Below are 18,526 nucleotides of genomic sequence, written 5' to 3'. Positions count from 1 at the left end.
TGGGGGTTAATGGTTGATTGATCATTCCCTCCACCCCCCGCTATCAACCAGTGTATAAATGATCCACAAATACATGTTTTCATTATTTGAGTAGCTCCATTTAAAATATTTAAGTTTTCATTATTTAAGCACAGTATAATGCAATATGACTTCTCTATATTTTTCAGGAAAAAGGCAAATTAAGACATGCACAATCAAATTAGACAACCTTATTTTTTTTTAACTGATCAAAAAGCCATATTAAAAGTGTACAGTGGCAGACTGGATTGAAATGCCTTCTTACAGGAGTTTTTAACTGAATATTGTAAAATAGGGCACTGAAGAACATAGTGCTTGAGGCCCCCCCACTGAAGGCAGTTGGAGTCTTTTATTGCTGTTGGATCAGACCCCTAGTCCCTAGTAAATATCTCCTCTTTAAAAGTAAGTGTAGATGTAGTAGCAACAGCAGCATTCAGAATTCTTCTTGGGTGGGCCACATCAACTTTAATTTTCCTCACCCCAGTTTAAAGCTATATGGAGTTATTATTCATGAAGGATCAGATCATGGTAGTCTAACAGCATTTGTCTTAAGGCTGTTCTCTTACGTCTACTATAGATGATCATTCTTGTTACAAACTGCACAGAAGAAAGAGTGTGTCAGGATTCTGTGCAAAGGTAGGTGAGACTAGTGCATGAGCTCACTAGGCAGGAACAACCACCAGGATTCAGAGTCAGTATCAGGGTCAATAATCAGGCTGATGGGCAGAGCTAGAGACTGGATGAGGATTAGGCCAAAGGTCAATACCTAGTATCAGAATCTGTGTGGGTGTTCTGGGGTATGAGTGGTAGTTGAGGTCAAAGCCAAGGTCAATACCAGGAGATAAGGAACAGAGAATGCAGTGTGGACATGGCAGCTAATGATCCACATTGTTGCCTGGACACTTCCTTGAATGCCTCCTGGGTTTGTGTAAGGGAGGGAGCCAATCAGGCACCATGAGGCTACTGTCTGCTGAACCCCTTGAGGTGGGACTTCCTGTGACGTGTGCAGGGGAGGGCAAGCTGATTACAGCTGCTGGGTGGCAGTTGGGATGTGCTTGCTGCCTGGCAACCTGGGGCTTAGCTGCAACTTGAAGAAAACTGTCAAAGAATAAAATCTTACTCTGGCGGCGGTGGTGATGCATTTAATCATAGGGCAGTGGGAACTCCTCAAGCTAGGCTGGATAGGCTCTGCATCTGCGGTTTTGAATCATATACAAATGATCTTTTGCCAGCCAACTTTGAGATGTCATCGGGCTCCACTGTTGTGGTGCATGCAGCCCGGCCATAGGCAATCACTAGTTGAATGTTAATGGAGTTAATACCAACTAATTTTAGTGCATTTAATGCAAGTATTAATATATATGTCATTGCCACTTAATGGCTTTCTCCTCTGTATGTGAGCTGAGGTAGTGGAAGAAAGAAGTGTTGAAAGGAAGAAGTTTGATTTGTTTGGTCTGCTCCTCCATTAGTACGTGATCTGTCTCTTTTATGTCACTGAAGAGAATGCAAACTAAAAACAAACATTCACAACCCTGCATTGTAACAGGCTTAAGCTACAGGACAAAGCCATTATCAAGTTTGAAGAGTTATATGCAGCAATTTGTGATCCTGCTACTTCTGGGGCTCCAGCCTGGCTTGATCCCATCAACCACAGACAGGGGGGCGGAGTCATGATGACTGCATCACAGGTGCATGCACAACTGAAAGAAAAAGCAAAACAAAGGTATAAGCGCTTCTGCAGCAATCATAGATTTTATGGCTAGAAGGGACCATTGTGATCATCTAGTCTGACCTCCTGTGTAACACTGATCCCAGAAACTTCCCCTAGTGATTCCTGCATCAATCCCAACCATTTGTGGCTGAACTAGAGTATATCTTTTAGAAAGTCACCCGATCTTGATTTAAAGATTCCAAGTAATGGAGAATTTACCACATCCCTTGATATGTTTCTTCTAATGTTAAATGCTCTCATTGGTAAAAGGTTCAGGATTTATCAGGCTTGATCCTGGCAGCATCCAAATCTGTAGAATGGGATCAGGAGGGAGGGGGAAGCATCTTTTTACAAAGTGGACCATATAAAGAGGGCTCAAGACTCACTGTCTGAGGATTTAAAAAGAAACCCAAACCAAACCTACCTTCTTGATTCTTTTCCACTGCTAAGGCATGACGCAACTGTAGAGAAACCCCCAAGTACATATCAGGATCAATTTTTTTTTCTTTTAAATCAAAATGTTATGATTCTGTGTTCGTAAGATAATGAGGAATTTCTGTGTTGCAGGCCTAGGGTAAGTTTCATAAGGGTGAAATGTATCAAGGATCATATTGTCTTCTGTTGGAAATAGGTCCCTGGATATTGCTGATCTGATGCTCCAGAAGAACCCAGGTGATGACATCAGGATTCTGATGCCTGAGTTTAAGAACATACTTAACAAACTAGGTTTTCACATTGGAAATGAAGAGTTTGAAAAGCTTTGGAGAAGGTAACATCAGATTCAAGTTTTAGATAATATTCTCATTCCCATTTAAAAAACAAAGAGCACCACTCTGGTGTTAGGTGGTGGACTTGTGAGGGTATGAGTGTATGATGCTGGTGTGGGGCCAGATAAGGGAGGACAAGGTAAATGGAGAGAACCTGGTCAAAGTCAGAAATACAAATAGCCACTTTCACTGTCATTGAGCTAGTTCCTATCATATTAGCCACAGGGAAGATGCTTAGTCCAGGCACAGGGTAGAGGACTCCGCTGACCACTCATGGGCCCTAATCTGCAGCTGCTCTGCATACAGAACTCTCAGTGAAGCCATTGGGAGTTCCACACATAAAGTAGCTGCAGAACAGGGTCTGCTCCAGTATGTGGTAACCAGTTAGTGCATCCAATAGGCAAACACCAATGTTTCTTAACTGGTGCAAAAGCAGTGTGATGATGTTTCCATAGAAATACTGGTCACATGAATTTTCAGTAGTTCAATATAGTTATAACAGCAGGTCTGCTGCAAGGAAGGATCATTCATACTGTAGTTTCCATTATAAACCTGATTTATAGAATTATCAGTGTTTGTAAAGTGCTATGAGATCCTTGGATGGAAGGGGCTATGTAAGTGCAAGTATTATTATAACAGCATGCTCCCAATTATCCAAATAGCCTGGGGAACACAGATTTTATTCAGATAATTGGGAGTTTGGATAATCAAAAGGGCAGTGCAGGGAGCCCTCTGCAGTCGTGGACCTGCTCACTCACTCCCATGACAGCGGCTTCCTGTGCTGTCCTCCCTTCCGAAGACTCTGCTTTGCCTTGCCAGACTGCAGCCTTCCCTGCACCTTGTGCCTGCCAGGATCGGGTGTCACTGGCCCTGTGACCACACCAGGGTCCCTTCGCAGCCCTGCTGTCGTGGGAGTGAGTAATACTGCAGAGGTTTGGATAATAGGGTTTCAGATAATTGGAAGTATATGGTATTAGGTCAAATCATGACTCCTGAACATGAGGTGCAGAGCCCATCTGCTGCTCCATGCTCTCAGTGGAAGCAGAGGAATGGGGGGCAGTTGAGGACTCAGGAATCGGCCTATTGATTTTATTCTTTTGTCTATTACAATAGAAGGCTAATGTGCTTACCACTAGGTACCACTGCCTCTATTTTATCTAATATTATGGGGACAGCTGGGAGTGTCGTCTCTCTATTGTTCAGTTTTTGTTTGTTGGAAAACCTGGTCCACTGGGTTAACTCTGCTGACATTTTGTCAGTGCTTGATGTTCACAGGAAGATGACAAATGCCGAGGAAGCATGAACTGTTCTCTAAGAAAGGAGCTAAATCTGATAATGGCTTTCTCCTCTTGCTTTTTGCAGATATGACACAGAAGGAACAGGAGTTCTGAAAGGAGATATACTACTTAAAAAATTAGGAGCTAAGCTCCAAAATGGATCTTCAAACAATGCTAAAGTTTCTGGTAAAAAAAACCCAAACAATATATCTGGTAATTGAATCCATAGCTTTCAGTAACCTTCATGGCAATCAGAAAAAAACGGTCATTGAAACGGAATTACTTGGGGGATTGGTTATGGATACACCTCTAGACAACTGGCTCAGAAGTAGTCAAGTCTTAAAATAGTTACTCTCTGTCTGTTGGCTGTCTGGTAGCCTCTGTGAAATGAATTTTGTGGTTTTAGTTCAGTTCTTATTGGACTAAGTATCCACATCACAAATCTTCCACCGTATTTGTTGTTTACTAACACCATCCTCCACCATTCTCTCTGAGGTTTTTCTATAGTACTTATCAGAATAGCATCTAAGCACTGAACAATTTAGATCCTCCAAGTATTGTCTTTAGAATACTTATAGTTGATTATACTGGTTGCCTTTCCTAGGTTCCAGGAGTTTTTCTTCTTTGTGTCAATGTTTACTTAAATATCCTGCACTATATGATGTTACCTATGCACAGACACCATGGTTACCTGCTCAATTGCCTGTCTGCAACATCAGGGGTAGAATCATCAGGACTTTTTGTTCCAAAAACATAGGCATCTACTACTTCAGTTAAAGAAAAACCTTTGTTACAAATATCTGTAAGGCTTTTATTCTCTTTATACAACACTTACAAGAGGGCAATATCATCATGAACAGGTCTGACAGTTGATCAGGTAACACGTACATTAGCAAATATATTACAAATACAGCAGTCAGACCTGCAGTGAGAGTACCTGTAATGTAAGTCTCTGTCATAGGGTCCAGCCTTCTAGCTTAGGGGTAGACTTTGGGAGCCTAATGCTCTCTGCCTTCAGTTTCAGAGATGCATACAAATGTGTGGCTTGGTGTATGAAGGATCTGCCTTGAATTCCCCAATGAGCAGAGACTAAAGACTGAATGGCTGTGGAGGAGGAATTGCTCTCTCACATCTCAGGGTGGTCCCTCGAGGTCAGGGTTAAAGCACATTGGTGGTGCAGTGTGGGGAAGCTTGCATTGATGCTGGCTTGCACTGTAGAACAGGTGTCATCAAACTTTTTTATTCTGTACACCACTTCTTGAGATCCTTTTATGGGACACCTCCCCTCCTAACTGTCCGGTCCTGATTCCTCATATTCACTCTACTGGAGACAAGATGAAGATAACTTCACTTAAATGCAACCAGTGCAACTGCATGGTTATTTCTCTTCACATTGTATCTTTGTTGCTTATTTTGCTGTAGATGTAGATCTCTGCTTGTTCCCTGCAACCCCCGCTGCTCTAATCTTTCCATCTCACTTTGCAGTGGGTTGGAAAGATTTTTAGTTCTGTCCTCCTGTGTGTTTGTTACCCCTCAAAATTTAGTGTCATTTGCAAATCTGATCATGGTTAAATTTACACCCAAGAAACACTTTGCAAAGAAAGCAACAAAGGAGTTGAGCAAGGTGCAGAGAAGTGATGTCTTTAAGTTTAATTGGATAAAAAAAGTACCTGGAACGCCTGAATGAGTCTTGGGCTGTGGCCTAATTAACAGGAGGCATCACTGATTGAAGAAAGATGGCTGTTTCACCACTTAGGCTTATCAGTAGGGCTTATCGTAACTAAGTCAGGGAGAGTTACTGCTGTCTTTCCATCCTTTGACTCCTTCAGTACTACACAGTTTCAGTGCATTAGAGTCCTATTATCTTTCTCAACATCTTCTTTTTGTTAATATTAAATAAATAATGTTTAAACTTTTCTTTCTGTATCACGACTGAAGGGCAAAGCAGGGAAATCTCGAAAGCAGAGTGGGAACGCAGAGCTTCACTTGACATAGAAAGGTGGCTGAAAGATAAATTCAGAGAAGGATTTAGAAACATGAAAGAAGAATTTGAAAAACACGACCCACAAAAAACAGGCAAGGTAAAATGCTTTTTGGTCTGTGAATCGGTTCTAAGTGGGGAAGCGCCCACAGCAAATGATCTGGAGGTATTGTGTGGGCTGTAATGAGATGTGAAGCAAGGACTGTTGAATCCAAACCCCAATACACTAACCAGCCAGCTGGGATTACTCAGTAGGGTTACTTAGATAAGCGAGAAGAGCATTATTTGGTCCTTTGTGTTTACCAGTATAGCACTAATCTCCACTTTTGTTGCCGAATTTCTGGCAAATGTATCCATTAATGTTTATATCCATAGCTATGGTGGATATGACGCTTCTAATAAGAAAATGGTCCCATTTATATTAATAGGCACTAACAATTTGAGTAGCAAGTGTTTATTCCAAACATTCAGAAAAGCAGGACCAAGGCAAGCAGTTTAGCAAGGCTGATAAAATATAAAGGAGAAGAACAAACAAACAAACCCGAAGTGTTTGCAATCTCTATTCATTATACTTTCTTTCTTGACACTTTTTATTAAGTTCCCAATGGTGGCCCAAGAGTATGAGTATCAACTCAGGGCAGACTGTTAAAAACCAGGGCACAAACACCAAATTGGTTGTGAATTCTGAACTTCAATTTCACCAATCAACTGCACCAAATGCAAACTCTTCAGGCACATTATCAGCCTTAAACGGGGTCCCAGACAGTACCCTCGGACATTCTGGCCTATCTTGCCACGCATGGGAGCATATCTCTGTGGTAGATGGCTTTTAAGACCAAGAATCACAACAATATTCAAGTTATTCCTCATCACAAAGGACCAGTCACTCACTTGCCCCAGGTCATTTTCCCTTAGATCTCACACCCAAAGACAATGCTTGTAGCCAGACCTGTAATAAACTATATGAAGATTTATTAAATAATAAAATAATACTAGAGAGTTATTTACAGGGTTACTCAATGCATTCCTGACATGCCATCAATTGTGGGGCTTGCAGATAGGCCTTAAGCTAAGCCTGCTCCAGGGGGAATTCTTCCTTGGCTGAATCCGCAGCAGGATAAAAGATCCACAGTGGAGGGGAGAACTCTTATCAATGGGACTGCTCATGGAGTAAAGTACTGTTCATTGGATGAAACCCTGGCTCCACGGAAGCCAATATTAATGTTGCCATTGACTTCAGTAGAGCTGGGATTTTTGCCCATTACGAGTAAGGTGGCTGAATGTGGCCCTTGAACACTGAATAAATGCAGTGATCATGCAACAGAATAAGTAATGAGAAAGCTCATCAATGATGTTCTTCATATTAAAGTTTTATTTAAGTAGAGTGATATCTGATTCACTTCTTTCTTTTTTGTTTTGTTTTTTGGAAGGTGGGAAAAGAATCCTTCTTGTCAATCCTACAAAAATTTGACATGCATCTCAAAAAGGAGCATTTTAACCTTTTCCTGGCAAGATGTAGCCTTGAAAACAGCCAAACTGGGATCAATTATTTGGATCTTCTAAGGAACTTCCAGGATCGTAGTGACAGAGGGATCACACACAAAATTCTCTCTAATCCCAAGCATAAGTTCGTATGAAGTCATCGCTTATTTATCATTGCTTTCTCTGATTACATGGCTTTGGTAGAGCTGCACCCATTTTCACAAGGTAGAATTAAGCCCAATGACTCTGATCAGAGAGAGAAGTGATAATGCAAACTAACGGCCTGTATCCAGTTGAAAGTCGCCTCTGTGATTTCCACCGGCCTCCTATGCTCTGCATCTGTGGAGGCTGCGCCTAATTTTTATGGGGTGCTTTGTGAAGTGGAGGCTTTCTTGCCTGACTAACAATGACAATCAGGGAAGAGTTAAAAGGCTGAAATATTGCATTTCTGGCCGACAGCATTGTTTCTGTCATCCAGTGGCTCATCAAGCCTACACCTTACCCTCTTCCCCCTACAACACTCCTGGAAAAATGGCAGATGGAATTACAGCAGGGCTCCCCTCTCCCTCCACATCCCCAAAAGAGAACCTCTCCCTTCTGGTGAGTGGGAAAGGTCTCAATGCAAAGGTTTTTGTTGGTTTGTGTTTTTAAGAAAACTGTCCCTTAAACCAGGACAATGCACGTCCCTCATCGTGGGCACCACTGAGAGCTAGAAGTTATTCTGAACTGGGGCCCATAGAAATTTCCGTGTGCTGCATGGTTCCCATTTGGAATAGGGGTACTGGGATATGGACCATTAGGGAATATTGTACCACAGTGGGAGAGGCACAAGTTTGCTTAGGCTCATTTTCCCCAGAGCAGTTCTCCAGCAAGCACAAGTTTATTTTAACATTGGCCTTCTGAAACAGGATGACTTTTCCCCTGAATAAGTGGCTTGGTACAGAGCCATAAGCCATGGCCTTCCGCAGCTTGCATGATTTGGAAAGCTGGAGATAACTACTACTAGATAGGGCTGACTGAATCTGCCTCCATGACAAGATAAGTAACCTGAAATAACCATGGTAACAAACAGTAAAACTTCCATTTAGTCTTTGGGAGAGACTCCCTTGTCAGTCTGAGCCATGCTTCCTGCGTGCTGTTCTCCTGCCCTGTGCTGTGGGAGTTTCAGTACTAGAAGAACTTTAAAGACTGTCACAAAATTCAGCTGAACATGAACAAAATGTGAACAGAAAAGTAACGGACCATGAGTAAATGAATTATTTCACCATCCTATTTAATGAAATACTTACTCCATTGAAATGAAGTTTATTTTTCAGAAATAGACAATACCATTTTCTTTTTTAAATGTCTTTAATACCATTTTGTATTTACAACAAAATAATGTGGCCAACGCTGTCGTTACTGTTGTTTGTTATTTGCTAAGCACCAGTAATATGCTTGATGCTGTGCAAGACAGCCTGTGGCCCAGAGATGTTACAAGCTAAAATATAAACAAATCAGACCAGGTGTATTGGAGACCCACAGGAAGTTAATTCAGATTTTATTCTGGATTTTTATCATCATCATGTGGAACTATTACTGTTCTCATTGGTTACGAACACTTGGGCCTTTGGTCCTTGCATCAGATTCATCTGAAGTTTGTATAAATTCTTAGAAAGATACTGTCATGTTCTGTTGCTCAGAGCAAAATTCTGATGTGTCGTCTTGTGCTGGAGCACTGGATGGGGGAAGAGGACAGGTGACCCTATTCTCCCCTAGTGCATCTGTGCAGAAGCAGGACAGAAGACACCTCGTATTTCCATGAGCAGTTGAAGGAGTTGGCTGGCATATCTGGAGGCACTCCATAGCCCTAAGCTGGTGTGGTGTACTAGAATGGGAGCATGGCACAGAGCCTGAGCCCTTGCACAGGTGCACACGTTGTCAGCAGGCATTGAGAGAAGTGCACGTGACTCTGGTTTGGAACAGCAGTAGGGGGCATAGCTGAGCACCCTGGGTTGATCCAAAGCCCATGGAAATAAATGGAAAAACTCTCTCTGATGTCAGTGGGGTTTGGCTTACGCCCATTGTACTAATCCTATTTTGCTCTGCTTTAGCATAATGACGTCAGGGCTCTTTGCTTAGCCATCATCACTGACCTACCTAAGAATGCACATCATAATAGTAAGGCCAGGATTTGGCCTTAATATTTTTCTCTTAAAACATGATTGTCGTGTATAACTTTTGTAATTGTTGTCTTGCTTTCTGTTCCTCAGTCATCCCGACCAGGCCGCAGAGGCTTTTGGTGTCACTAAAAGAAGCTCTGTGTTAGCATGATTTAGAGAGCCCGCAGGGTGTGCAGGAATGCCTGAGCACAGAAGAGTATCTTATCTTCTTCTTCTTCTCAGACCAACATCTAGAAATAACATTCCAACAGACCATCCATCGGTGGTCTGTTGCTGATGGTGTCCTAGTAATGGTAGCCTGTAAGCTGTAGAATGGAATTATTGTAAAGCACACCAAAGGTGTGTTTGTAGTGATTCATATCCGCAGCCAGTTCCTGAACAATAGCACAGATCAAACCTTCTAGCCCTAATGTGTATGGAGAGGTGGGGGCTAGTACATTATTTTTGAAAGTGTGGTTATACTTTGGAAAGTGACTGTCGTTATGGCACTGTGTTGTTCCATGTTTATTCTCTCTCGGCACCTTCCAGAGCTGGGAGCTGGCTAGCCAGCGAGCATTTCAGTTCCATTGAATCTGGATTTTTGGGTGGAACACTATTCTGTCAGAAAACTCTTGACTAGCTCTAGCTGCAGCACAAGAATATCAATAGAATAGAGAAGGTATGTGTGATTTCTGTATTAATCCTTGCTTTTAAATTGCATCCTTTGTAGATTTCATCGTGAAGGGAGCATCAGCCCAGCTTCCACTCTGACTGCAATTGAAGCCAAGTTGGCAAATTTGTTTCAGTCTGATTTCCTTTCACTCTTGGCCACATTCCAGTAAGGGTCTGATCAAATTTTTTCTTGTTATTTTTATGACCAATTGTGAGCTAGAACTGTTGAAGGTGCTAAAATAGAGAGAATCCATGAACACTGGAAATACAAATTTAGAATGAAAGAGAAGGAGTTTTTAAAGGAGACAATGTTCTAGGCCCTGATCCTGCAATATGCAGGGGTGCAACTGTGGGGATCCCCCTGCAGGGTTATTGATGTTGCATAGGTTGATATCAGTTGGACTCTGCAGTGGGGTTCTGTACAGATAAGATCCCTTTGCAGGCCTGGAGCCTTAGCAAGGGTTCCAGATGCTAATCAAGATCTCATTAAAAGCATCCATATTACTGAGAAAGTGGCATCATCACCGACCTCCTTTTCAGAGAAGTGTGAGTGATTGTAAAGAAATGACCACTCTTAGTTTATTTCATTAAAACATATATTTTTAGGCATTTGCGGGCCCCTAGTAGACCTTTCTGCCTCGTAGTGAGAGTTGCCCCATAGGGCCTGACCCTGCAAAGTGCAGGGTGCCCTCAGTCCCCATGAGAGCAAGCAAAACTGAAGTGCCAGATCCTCAGCCCCACTTTGCCACTTTTGCCTGCTCCTGCAGGGTAAAGATGACAGAAAGGTGGCTTAAATAGCCAGTTGAGGATGCTCCTTATGGAGGTGAACCCCTGGGTGGTATAGAACTGGGGAAGCTGGCTATGCATCACCCACTCCTGGCACCCCCACTGTACGGTGTGTGGCTGGAGTGCTCTGTGTTATGAAGAGCTTTGCTCATTACTCCCTCAAGCTGCTTGAACTTGTGCTGGTGGCACCTAGGGTCAAGGAAGGTGCTGGAAAACCACCTATGCCCACTCTCTCCTTAGCTGCATGAGGCTGTGGTGTCCCTTGGGATTTGCCCACAGTTACAAATAGATCCCAGGCCCTGTGTTTATTACTGCGGGAGCTCAGCTAGAAACTGGGACTCTCTGTGGTACAGGCCTTGCCTTGAGGGAGCTGATGGATTTGTTCTTAGTCATAGACAGACCGTTAAAATCACTGTTTAGCCTGTAACTCTTGCCAGTGTGCCTTTTAAATGATTCACTGGTGTGTTCAGTCAGCGCGTTCTGTTAAGATGCAAGTCATTGAAGGTTTCCGGCTGATATGCCATACACCGGGGTAATCAATAGACAGACTGCGGGCCAAACCCGGACAGCCAGATGCTTTTGAACCCCAAAATCTTTTTATTTACTTATTATTATCATTATTGTTGTTTTTTATTTTCTGTGGAGTCTGACCCTTGACTATATCTTGACCATGAAATTTGGACCTTGACAAAAAAATAATTGACTGCCCCTCAGCTCTCAAGGAATTCCCCAATGCATAGTCAGACTAGTCCAACTTTGCTGGAGACAGGATTTAGGGCAGTGACCACTTTTCATGTATAGCTGAGGTAAAGGAAGTAGGAATTCTCCCTTACAGCCTCACATGGGGAGTAGTCTCCCTGGTGCCTGCACCCTCCCTGACCAATGGATTCAGGAATCATCAAATTTGCTGGTTCTTTTCTCTTGCCAGCTGACCCACTGTCTGCTCTCTGTGTAGCAGCTGTGCATAAAGTAACCCCTGGAAAGATGGACTCCTCAAGTCATGCCCCATTTGTGCACAGTGCAGCCAGACCACTTCTCCTGTGGCAGGGCCTTGTACACTTGTGGAAGAAGGGTTTGCCCCTTATCGCACAAGGTACGTAACATAGAAGAAACCTTGGAATGGTATTGGGCTGTCTATCTGAGTCATGAAATGTGGGCCAAAATGATCTTATAGTTGTGTCCTTTCACTAATCTAGGGCTCGCTTGTTTTCACTATGCAGGATAATATGTTTTCTGAACATCATTGGGTCTGATCCCTTTTTCTGTATTTCTCAGAAAAATTGACAGGTTGGAGAGAGAGGTCATTAGTCAGCAGGAGTTTCAAGCAGCAATTGAGAGCAGGTAAGAATGAGTTTCTTTTGTTCCCTTCATTTATGATCATGAAGTTGTTGTACACAAGTTTTAATTTCATAGGGATGTTTCTTTAACACTCAGCTTTTCACATTGCCTGCCACTGCATGTGTCCATGGCATGAACACATGGCATTTCAGTGTCGGTGAGGCCATGTGAAATGACCAAAGGCGTTGAGGAGGAAGGGAAATAATGGAGTTTTTTTGAGTCACCTTTTTCTCTTTCAAACTACAGTTGTGTGAAAAGAGCAGTTTGAATCTTCTTAAGATAAAAAAGGGGGGTGTTATATAAAAAATAACTGGATCTGACTCTCCATTGGTTTTATGCCAGTGCAACCCCGGTGTTTTCAATGGAGTGGAACCACTTTAAAATTGGTGTAATGGAGCAGAGAATCAGGCCCTCTCAGTGCCTTACACCAATTAAAACTGATAAATGACAAAACAAAGGCCTGATCCTGCAAGGTCCTAATCACCTTCAGTTCCCACTGAAGTCAGTGGGAGTGAGGTACTTGGCTTCTCACAGGATCAGGCTTTAACAAAACGTAACAGAATCTCCAATCCGTAAAATAAAATCACTCCCAAACCTGGCCAAACAAACATGCCCTCTGCCTTGAAATGATCACTCTCCGTTCATAGTGTATTGAAAACCTAGACCAGTTGGTTTGTTGTTGATTATCCCTTGATCATATTTGACCATTCTTAGATACCATGGTTTCTCCCTTAGTTCTACTTATTTGCTTCTAAATTAAATTCCACTATCATTGGGTATATGGTCTGCTTCTTCTAAACAAAATGGTGGAAGGGGAAAGTTTATATGAAAAACAAAATGGCTAGTCTTTGGTTTGTTGAAGGTGTGCTGCATGATCCTCTCATTGGGACAGGACTGGCACCACACTACAAAAAGAGTCATGACTGTGGACAGAAAATTAATGTGGACTGATAGATAAAAATTGACTGTGCATCTCAATTCAATGCATGTAGCAGTTTTCTTGCTGTGTGGTTCCTGTTTCCACCTTGTACTGGCAGCAAGGCTACCTATTTATATTCCATTTCACTAGGTTTTTATACTGTGTCCAGCTCCAATATAATATTTCTGCTTCACCGTAATTACCTTTGAAAAATGAACCACAATAAAGAGTTATATGTGCAAACGTTTCAATTTGATTTTTTTAAAGCAAGTTTTGTTAATGTTGAAACATCTTTGCCACTAGATGGCGGAGTGCCCTTTGTTTAGGGGAAGCCATCAGTCTTGCTTGCAGATGTTTGGCTGGATTCAGTGTTCCTTATCTATGCTCAATCAGGCAAAATTTCCACTGATTGGTTTGAGTGAAGAGAGGGTAAGGAGTACTGTCAGTAAGTGTATAGCTCTTCATCTGCGCTAACATGTATTTTTACCTTAAATATTCCCGAGCACAATAGATATCTTAACTAAATTCAGCTTATAAAAGGACATGAGATAGAGTTTGTCAAAGATAATAAAGTATAAACAGAAGAAAAGCTTTCAGAGTAGCAGCCGTGTTAGTCTGTATTCGCAAAAAGAAAAGGAGTACTTGTGGCACCTTAGAGACTAACCAATTTATTTGAGCATAAGCTTTCGTGAGCTACAGCTCACTTCATTGGATGCATTCAGTGGAAAATACAGTGGGGAGAACTTATATACATAGAGAACATGAAACAATGGATGTTACCATACACACTGTAACGAGAGCGATCAGGTAAGGTGAGCTATTACCAGCAGGAGAGCGGCGGGGGTGGGGTGGGGGAACCTTTTGTGGTGATAATCAAGGTGGGCCATTTCCAGCAGTTGACAAGAATGTCTGAGGAACAGTGCGGGGTGGGGGAAAATAAACATGGGGGGAAATAGTTTCACTTTGTGTAATGACCCATCCACTCCCAGTCTTTATTCAAGCCTAAGTTAATTGTATCCAGTTCGCAAATTAATTCCAATTCAGCAGTCTCTCGTTGGAGTCTGTTTTTGAAGTTATTTTGTTGAAGAATTGCCACTTTTAGGTCTGTAATCGAGTGAGCAAAGAGATTGAAGTGTTCTCTGACTGGTTTTTGAATGTTATAATACTTGACGTCTGATTTGTGTCCATTTATTCTTTTACGTAGAGACTGTCTAGTTTGACCAATGTACATGGCAGAGGGGCATTGCTGGCACATGATGGCATATATCACATTGGTAGATATGCAGGTGAATGAGCCGTTGATAGTGTGGCTGATGTGATTAGGCCCTATGATGGTATCCCCTGAATAGATATGTGGACACAGTTGGCAACGGGCTTTGTTGCAAGGATAGGTTCCTGGGTTAGTGGTTCTGTTGTGTGGTATGTGGTTGCTGGTGAGTATTTGCTTCAGGTTGGGGGGCTGTCTGTAAGCAAGGACTAGCCTGTCTCCCAAGATCTGTGAGAGTGACGGGTCGTCCTTCAGGATAGGTTGTAGATCCTTGATGATGCGCTGGAGAGGTTTTAGTTGGGGGCTGAAGGTGATGGCTAGTGGCGTTCTGTTGTTTTCTTTATTGGGCCTGTCCTGTAGTAGGTAACTTCTGGGTACTCTTCTGGCTCTGTCAATCTGTTTCTTCACTTCAGCAGATGGGTATTGTAGTTGTAAGAATGCTTGATAGAGATCTTGTAGGTGTTTGTCTCTGTCTGAGGGGTTGGAGCAAATGCGGTTGTATCGTAGAGCTTGGCTGTAGACAATGGATCATGTGCTGTGGTCTGGATGAAAGTTGGAGGCATGTAGGTAGGAATAGCGGTCAGTAGGTTTCCGGTATAGGGTGGTGTTTATGTGACCATCGCTTATTAGCACCGTAGTGTCCAGAAAGTGGATCTCTTGTGTGGACTGGTCCAGGCTGAGGTTGATGGTGGGATGGGAATTGTTGAAATCATGGTGGAATTCCTCAAGGGCTTCTTTTCCATGGGTCCAGATGATGAAGATGTTATCAATGTAGTGCAAGTAGAGTAGGTGCATTAGGGGACGAGAGCTGAGGAAGCGTTGTTCTAAGTCAGCCATAAAAATGTTGGCATACTGTGGGGCCATGCGGGTACCCATAGCAGTGCCGCTGATTTGAAGGTATACATTGTCCCCAAATGTGAAATAGTTATGGGTGAGGAGAAAGGCACATAGTTCAGCCACCAGGTTTGCCGTGATATTATCGGGGATACTGTTCCTGACGGCTTGTAGTCCATCTTTGTGTGGAATGTTGGTGTAGAGGGCTTCTACATCCATAGTGGCCAGGATGGTGTTTTCAGGAAGACCACCGATGGATTGTAGTTTCCTCAGGAAGTCAGTGGTATCTCGAAGATAGCAGATAGAATTTAAACACACACTTCACTTCTCTACAAAAGAAAAAGGACACTAAACTATCTAAACTACTACATGCCACAAGGGGCCACAACAGTGGTTCCCTTAACCCACCCAGCAATATTGTTAATCTATCCAACTATACTCTTAGCCCAGCAGAAGAATCTGTCCTATCTCGGGGCCTCTCCTTCTGCCCCTCCACCCCCACGAACATGATACAGTTCTGTGGTGACCTAGAATCCTGTTTTCGACGTCTCCAACTCAAGGAATAGTTCCAACACACCTCTGAACAACATACTAACCCACAGAGACCTTCCTACCAAGACTATAAAAAGAAGGATTCTGGGTGGACTCCTCCTGAAGGTTGAAACCACAGACTGGACTTCTACATAGAGTGCTTCCGCTGACGTGCACTGGCTGAAATTGTGGAAAAGCAGCATCACTTGCCCCATAACCTCAGCTGTGCAGAACACAATGCCATCCACAGCCTCAGAAACAGCTCTGACATCATAATCAAAAAGGTTGACAAAGGAGGTGCTCTTGTCATCATGAATAGGTCGGAATATGAACAAGAGGCTGCTAGGCAGCTCTCCAACACCACTTTCTACAAGCCATTACCCTGTGATCCCACTGAGGGTTACCAAAAGAAACTTCACCATTTGCTCAAGAAACTCCCTGAAAAAGCACAAGAACAAATCCTCACAGACACACCCCTGGAACCCCGACCTGGGGTATTCTATCTGCTACCCAAGATCCATAAACCTGGAAATCCTGGATGCCCCATCATCTCAGGCATTGGCACCCTGACAGCAGGATTGTCTGGCTGTGTAGACTCCCTCCTCAGGCCTTATACTACCAGCACTCCCAGCTACCTTCGAGACACCACTGACTTCCTGAGGAAACTACAATCCATCGGTGGTCTTCCTGAAAACACCATCCTGGCCACTATGGATGTAGAAGCCCTCTACACCAACATTCCACACAAAGATGGACTACAAGCCGTCAGGAACAGTATCCCCGATAATATCACGGCAAACCTGGTGGCTGAACTATGTGACTTTGTCCTCACCCATAACTATTTCACATTTGAGGACAATGTATACCTTCAAATCAGCGGCACTGCTATGGGTACCCGCATGGCCCCACAGTATGCCAACATTTTTATGGCTGATTTAGAACAATGCTTCCTCAGCTCTCGTCCCCTAATGCCCCTACTCTACTTGGGCTAGATTGATGACATCTTCATCATCTGGACCCATGGAAAAGAAGCCCTTGAGGAATTCCACCATGATTTCAACAATTCCCATCCCACCATCAACGTCAGCCTGGACCAGTCCACACAAGAGATCCACTTCTGGATCCATTCTGACTGCAACTAAATCGCAAGTCAGTTGCTGCGATTTCTTCAGAGAATCTTTGCCCCGGTGCACAACCCACACACAAACTACACCAAATCCTGAAATACTTGATCAAGCCTTCAGATAACCAGGAGAGAAGAATTTTGAGTACTGGGCTGAGTGAAGACTTATGAATTTGGCCCAGGATACTTTATGCTGGCAATTTCTGCTCAGTCTAAAGACCCTGTTAGCATCTCAAAAGAGGCAATGGGTCTGATTCTCCATTTGGTCACATCAGTTTCACCTGACTGTACCTCCACTGATTTCAGTGGGGTAGCACAGGTGCAAAACTGGTATAATCATGTGGAGAATCAGGCCCCAAGACCTTACATTTATGTTGCGGTTATTATGGAGTCTCAAGGCTGTTAAGGAGTAGGAAGGATTCCTCATCGCCTTGTGACTCACGTACAGCTGTGCAAAGTGGATGTAAAACATCTCCATTGTGAATTGGGAGCATTATATGTCTACTGTGACTGACTCTGACCAGGTGTAAATGGCTACACTGTGATTTTTGTAGGCATCATATTTTTAATTGTTGAAACTGTAACTGAATGGGAATCGAGGGTGAAATACAGACAAAATTGAAGTCTGTGGGAGTTTTGCCATTGACTTTAGTAGGGCCAGGATTTCACCTCTATGTTATGCTATGTAGACAATCTTGACTAGAAATTTCTAAACTTCTGTACTTTGTATGTTTTTGGAAGTCTGATGCTTAAGTACCAAAGAGTTGGGTCCCTTAAAAAGCATGTGTAAAAATTAACAAAGATTTTGTCTGGGCATGTGACATTCCAAATACAGCTGTTCAAAAAACAGGAAAATGATTTCAGAAAGATTTCAATGTTTTGAAGTATCTCCTTTGCAGGGTTTAAAATGGACCCATTTCCCATTTTTTACTAAACTTTTCATGATATTTTAACCATTTTTAAACAATATTTAATCAAACTTTCTAAAAAAATCATGATCAACATGTTCAGTTTATCAAAATCCAGGGGATTTTTCTTTTTATTGAAAATTACATTTTTGGTAGATGAAAAATTTTGATAATGATTTTAAAATGATTTTGATTTTTTAAAAAGTGTGGTAGAAAAAACTGTAAAAAAACAAATTCAGTAACTTCAACTCTTTTTGAAAATGTTTTGTTTGAGAAGAGAGGCTATTTTTTGACAAATAAATTTTTCATGCAAAAAGTTTTGACCTGCTCTGATTGTCAGTGATTGTGTGACTGTTGTGCTCTGTCCCTCCCTGTCTTCTCCCCACAAGCTGAAGTTGCCCAAGCTTTCTGTTGAGGCACTTCTCCATGAGCATTTTGAATACACAAAATTTTGGAAGATGAAAAAGTTGTGCTCTAAGCAGATATCACAAGCCATCCTGGAAAAACTCCTTTTGAGGCCTCAAAACTTTGCAAAGTGTCATTTTCTGAGGACTTGAAAAATCACCTGAACATAATTAGCCAAAAAAGTGCACTAAATTTTATAAACCATGTAAGTAATTTTGCTCCATCACATTCATCATTCTTTTTTTAATGTTGGTCTATATTAAATTATACAAAGGCAAATCCTGTTATAATGGGTGAGGGGGAAAGCTGGGTAGCATTGCATGGTGAGTTGCACTGTAAAACATTTGTGGTGCCAGGGAGTTCCTT

General features: G+C 42.4%; 1 protein-coding gene across 1 annotated transcript in view; it reads left to right on the top strand.

Moving 5' to 3' along the window:
• LOC141986958 (EF-hand calcium-binding domain-containing protein 6-like) overlaps nucleotides 1–18,526 on the top strand; it is an 87,879-nt gene that overhangs the window by 14,396 nt on the left and 54,957 nt on the right. Inside the window, exons 5-11 of the mRNA XM_074952053.1 lie at nucleotides 1,565–1,741; nucleotides 2,361–2,498; nucleotides 3,859–3,986; nucleotides 5,712–5,854; nucleotides 7,185–7,381; nucleotides 10,108–10,215; nucleotides 12,111–12,176. Of these exons, the coding sequence (XP_074808154.1) occupies nucleotides 1,565–1,741; nucleotides 2,361–2,498; nucleotides 3,859–3,986; nucleotides 5,712–5,854; nucleotides 7,185–7,381; nucleotides 10,108–10,215; nucleotides 12,111–12,176 (957 nt within the window). The remainder of the gene's footprint in view (nucleotides 1–1,564; nucleotides 1,742–2,360; nucleotides 2,499–3,858; nucleotides 3,987–5,711; nucleotides 5,855–7,184; nucleotides 7,382–10,107; nucleotides 10,216–12,110; nucleotides 12,177–18,526) is intronic.

Source organism: Natator depressus, chromosome 4, assembly GCF_965152275.1.
Source record: "Natator depressus isolate rNatDep1 chromosome 4, rNatDep2.hap1, whole genome shotgun sequence".
In the NCBI taxonomy this organism is placed as follows: domain Eukaryota; kingdom Metazoa; phylum Chordata; order Testudines; family Cheloniidae; genus Natator; species Natator depressus.
Note: the sequence above shows the minus strand (reverse complement) of the source record. Positions and strands in the feature narration are given on the sequence as shown.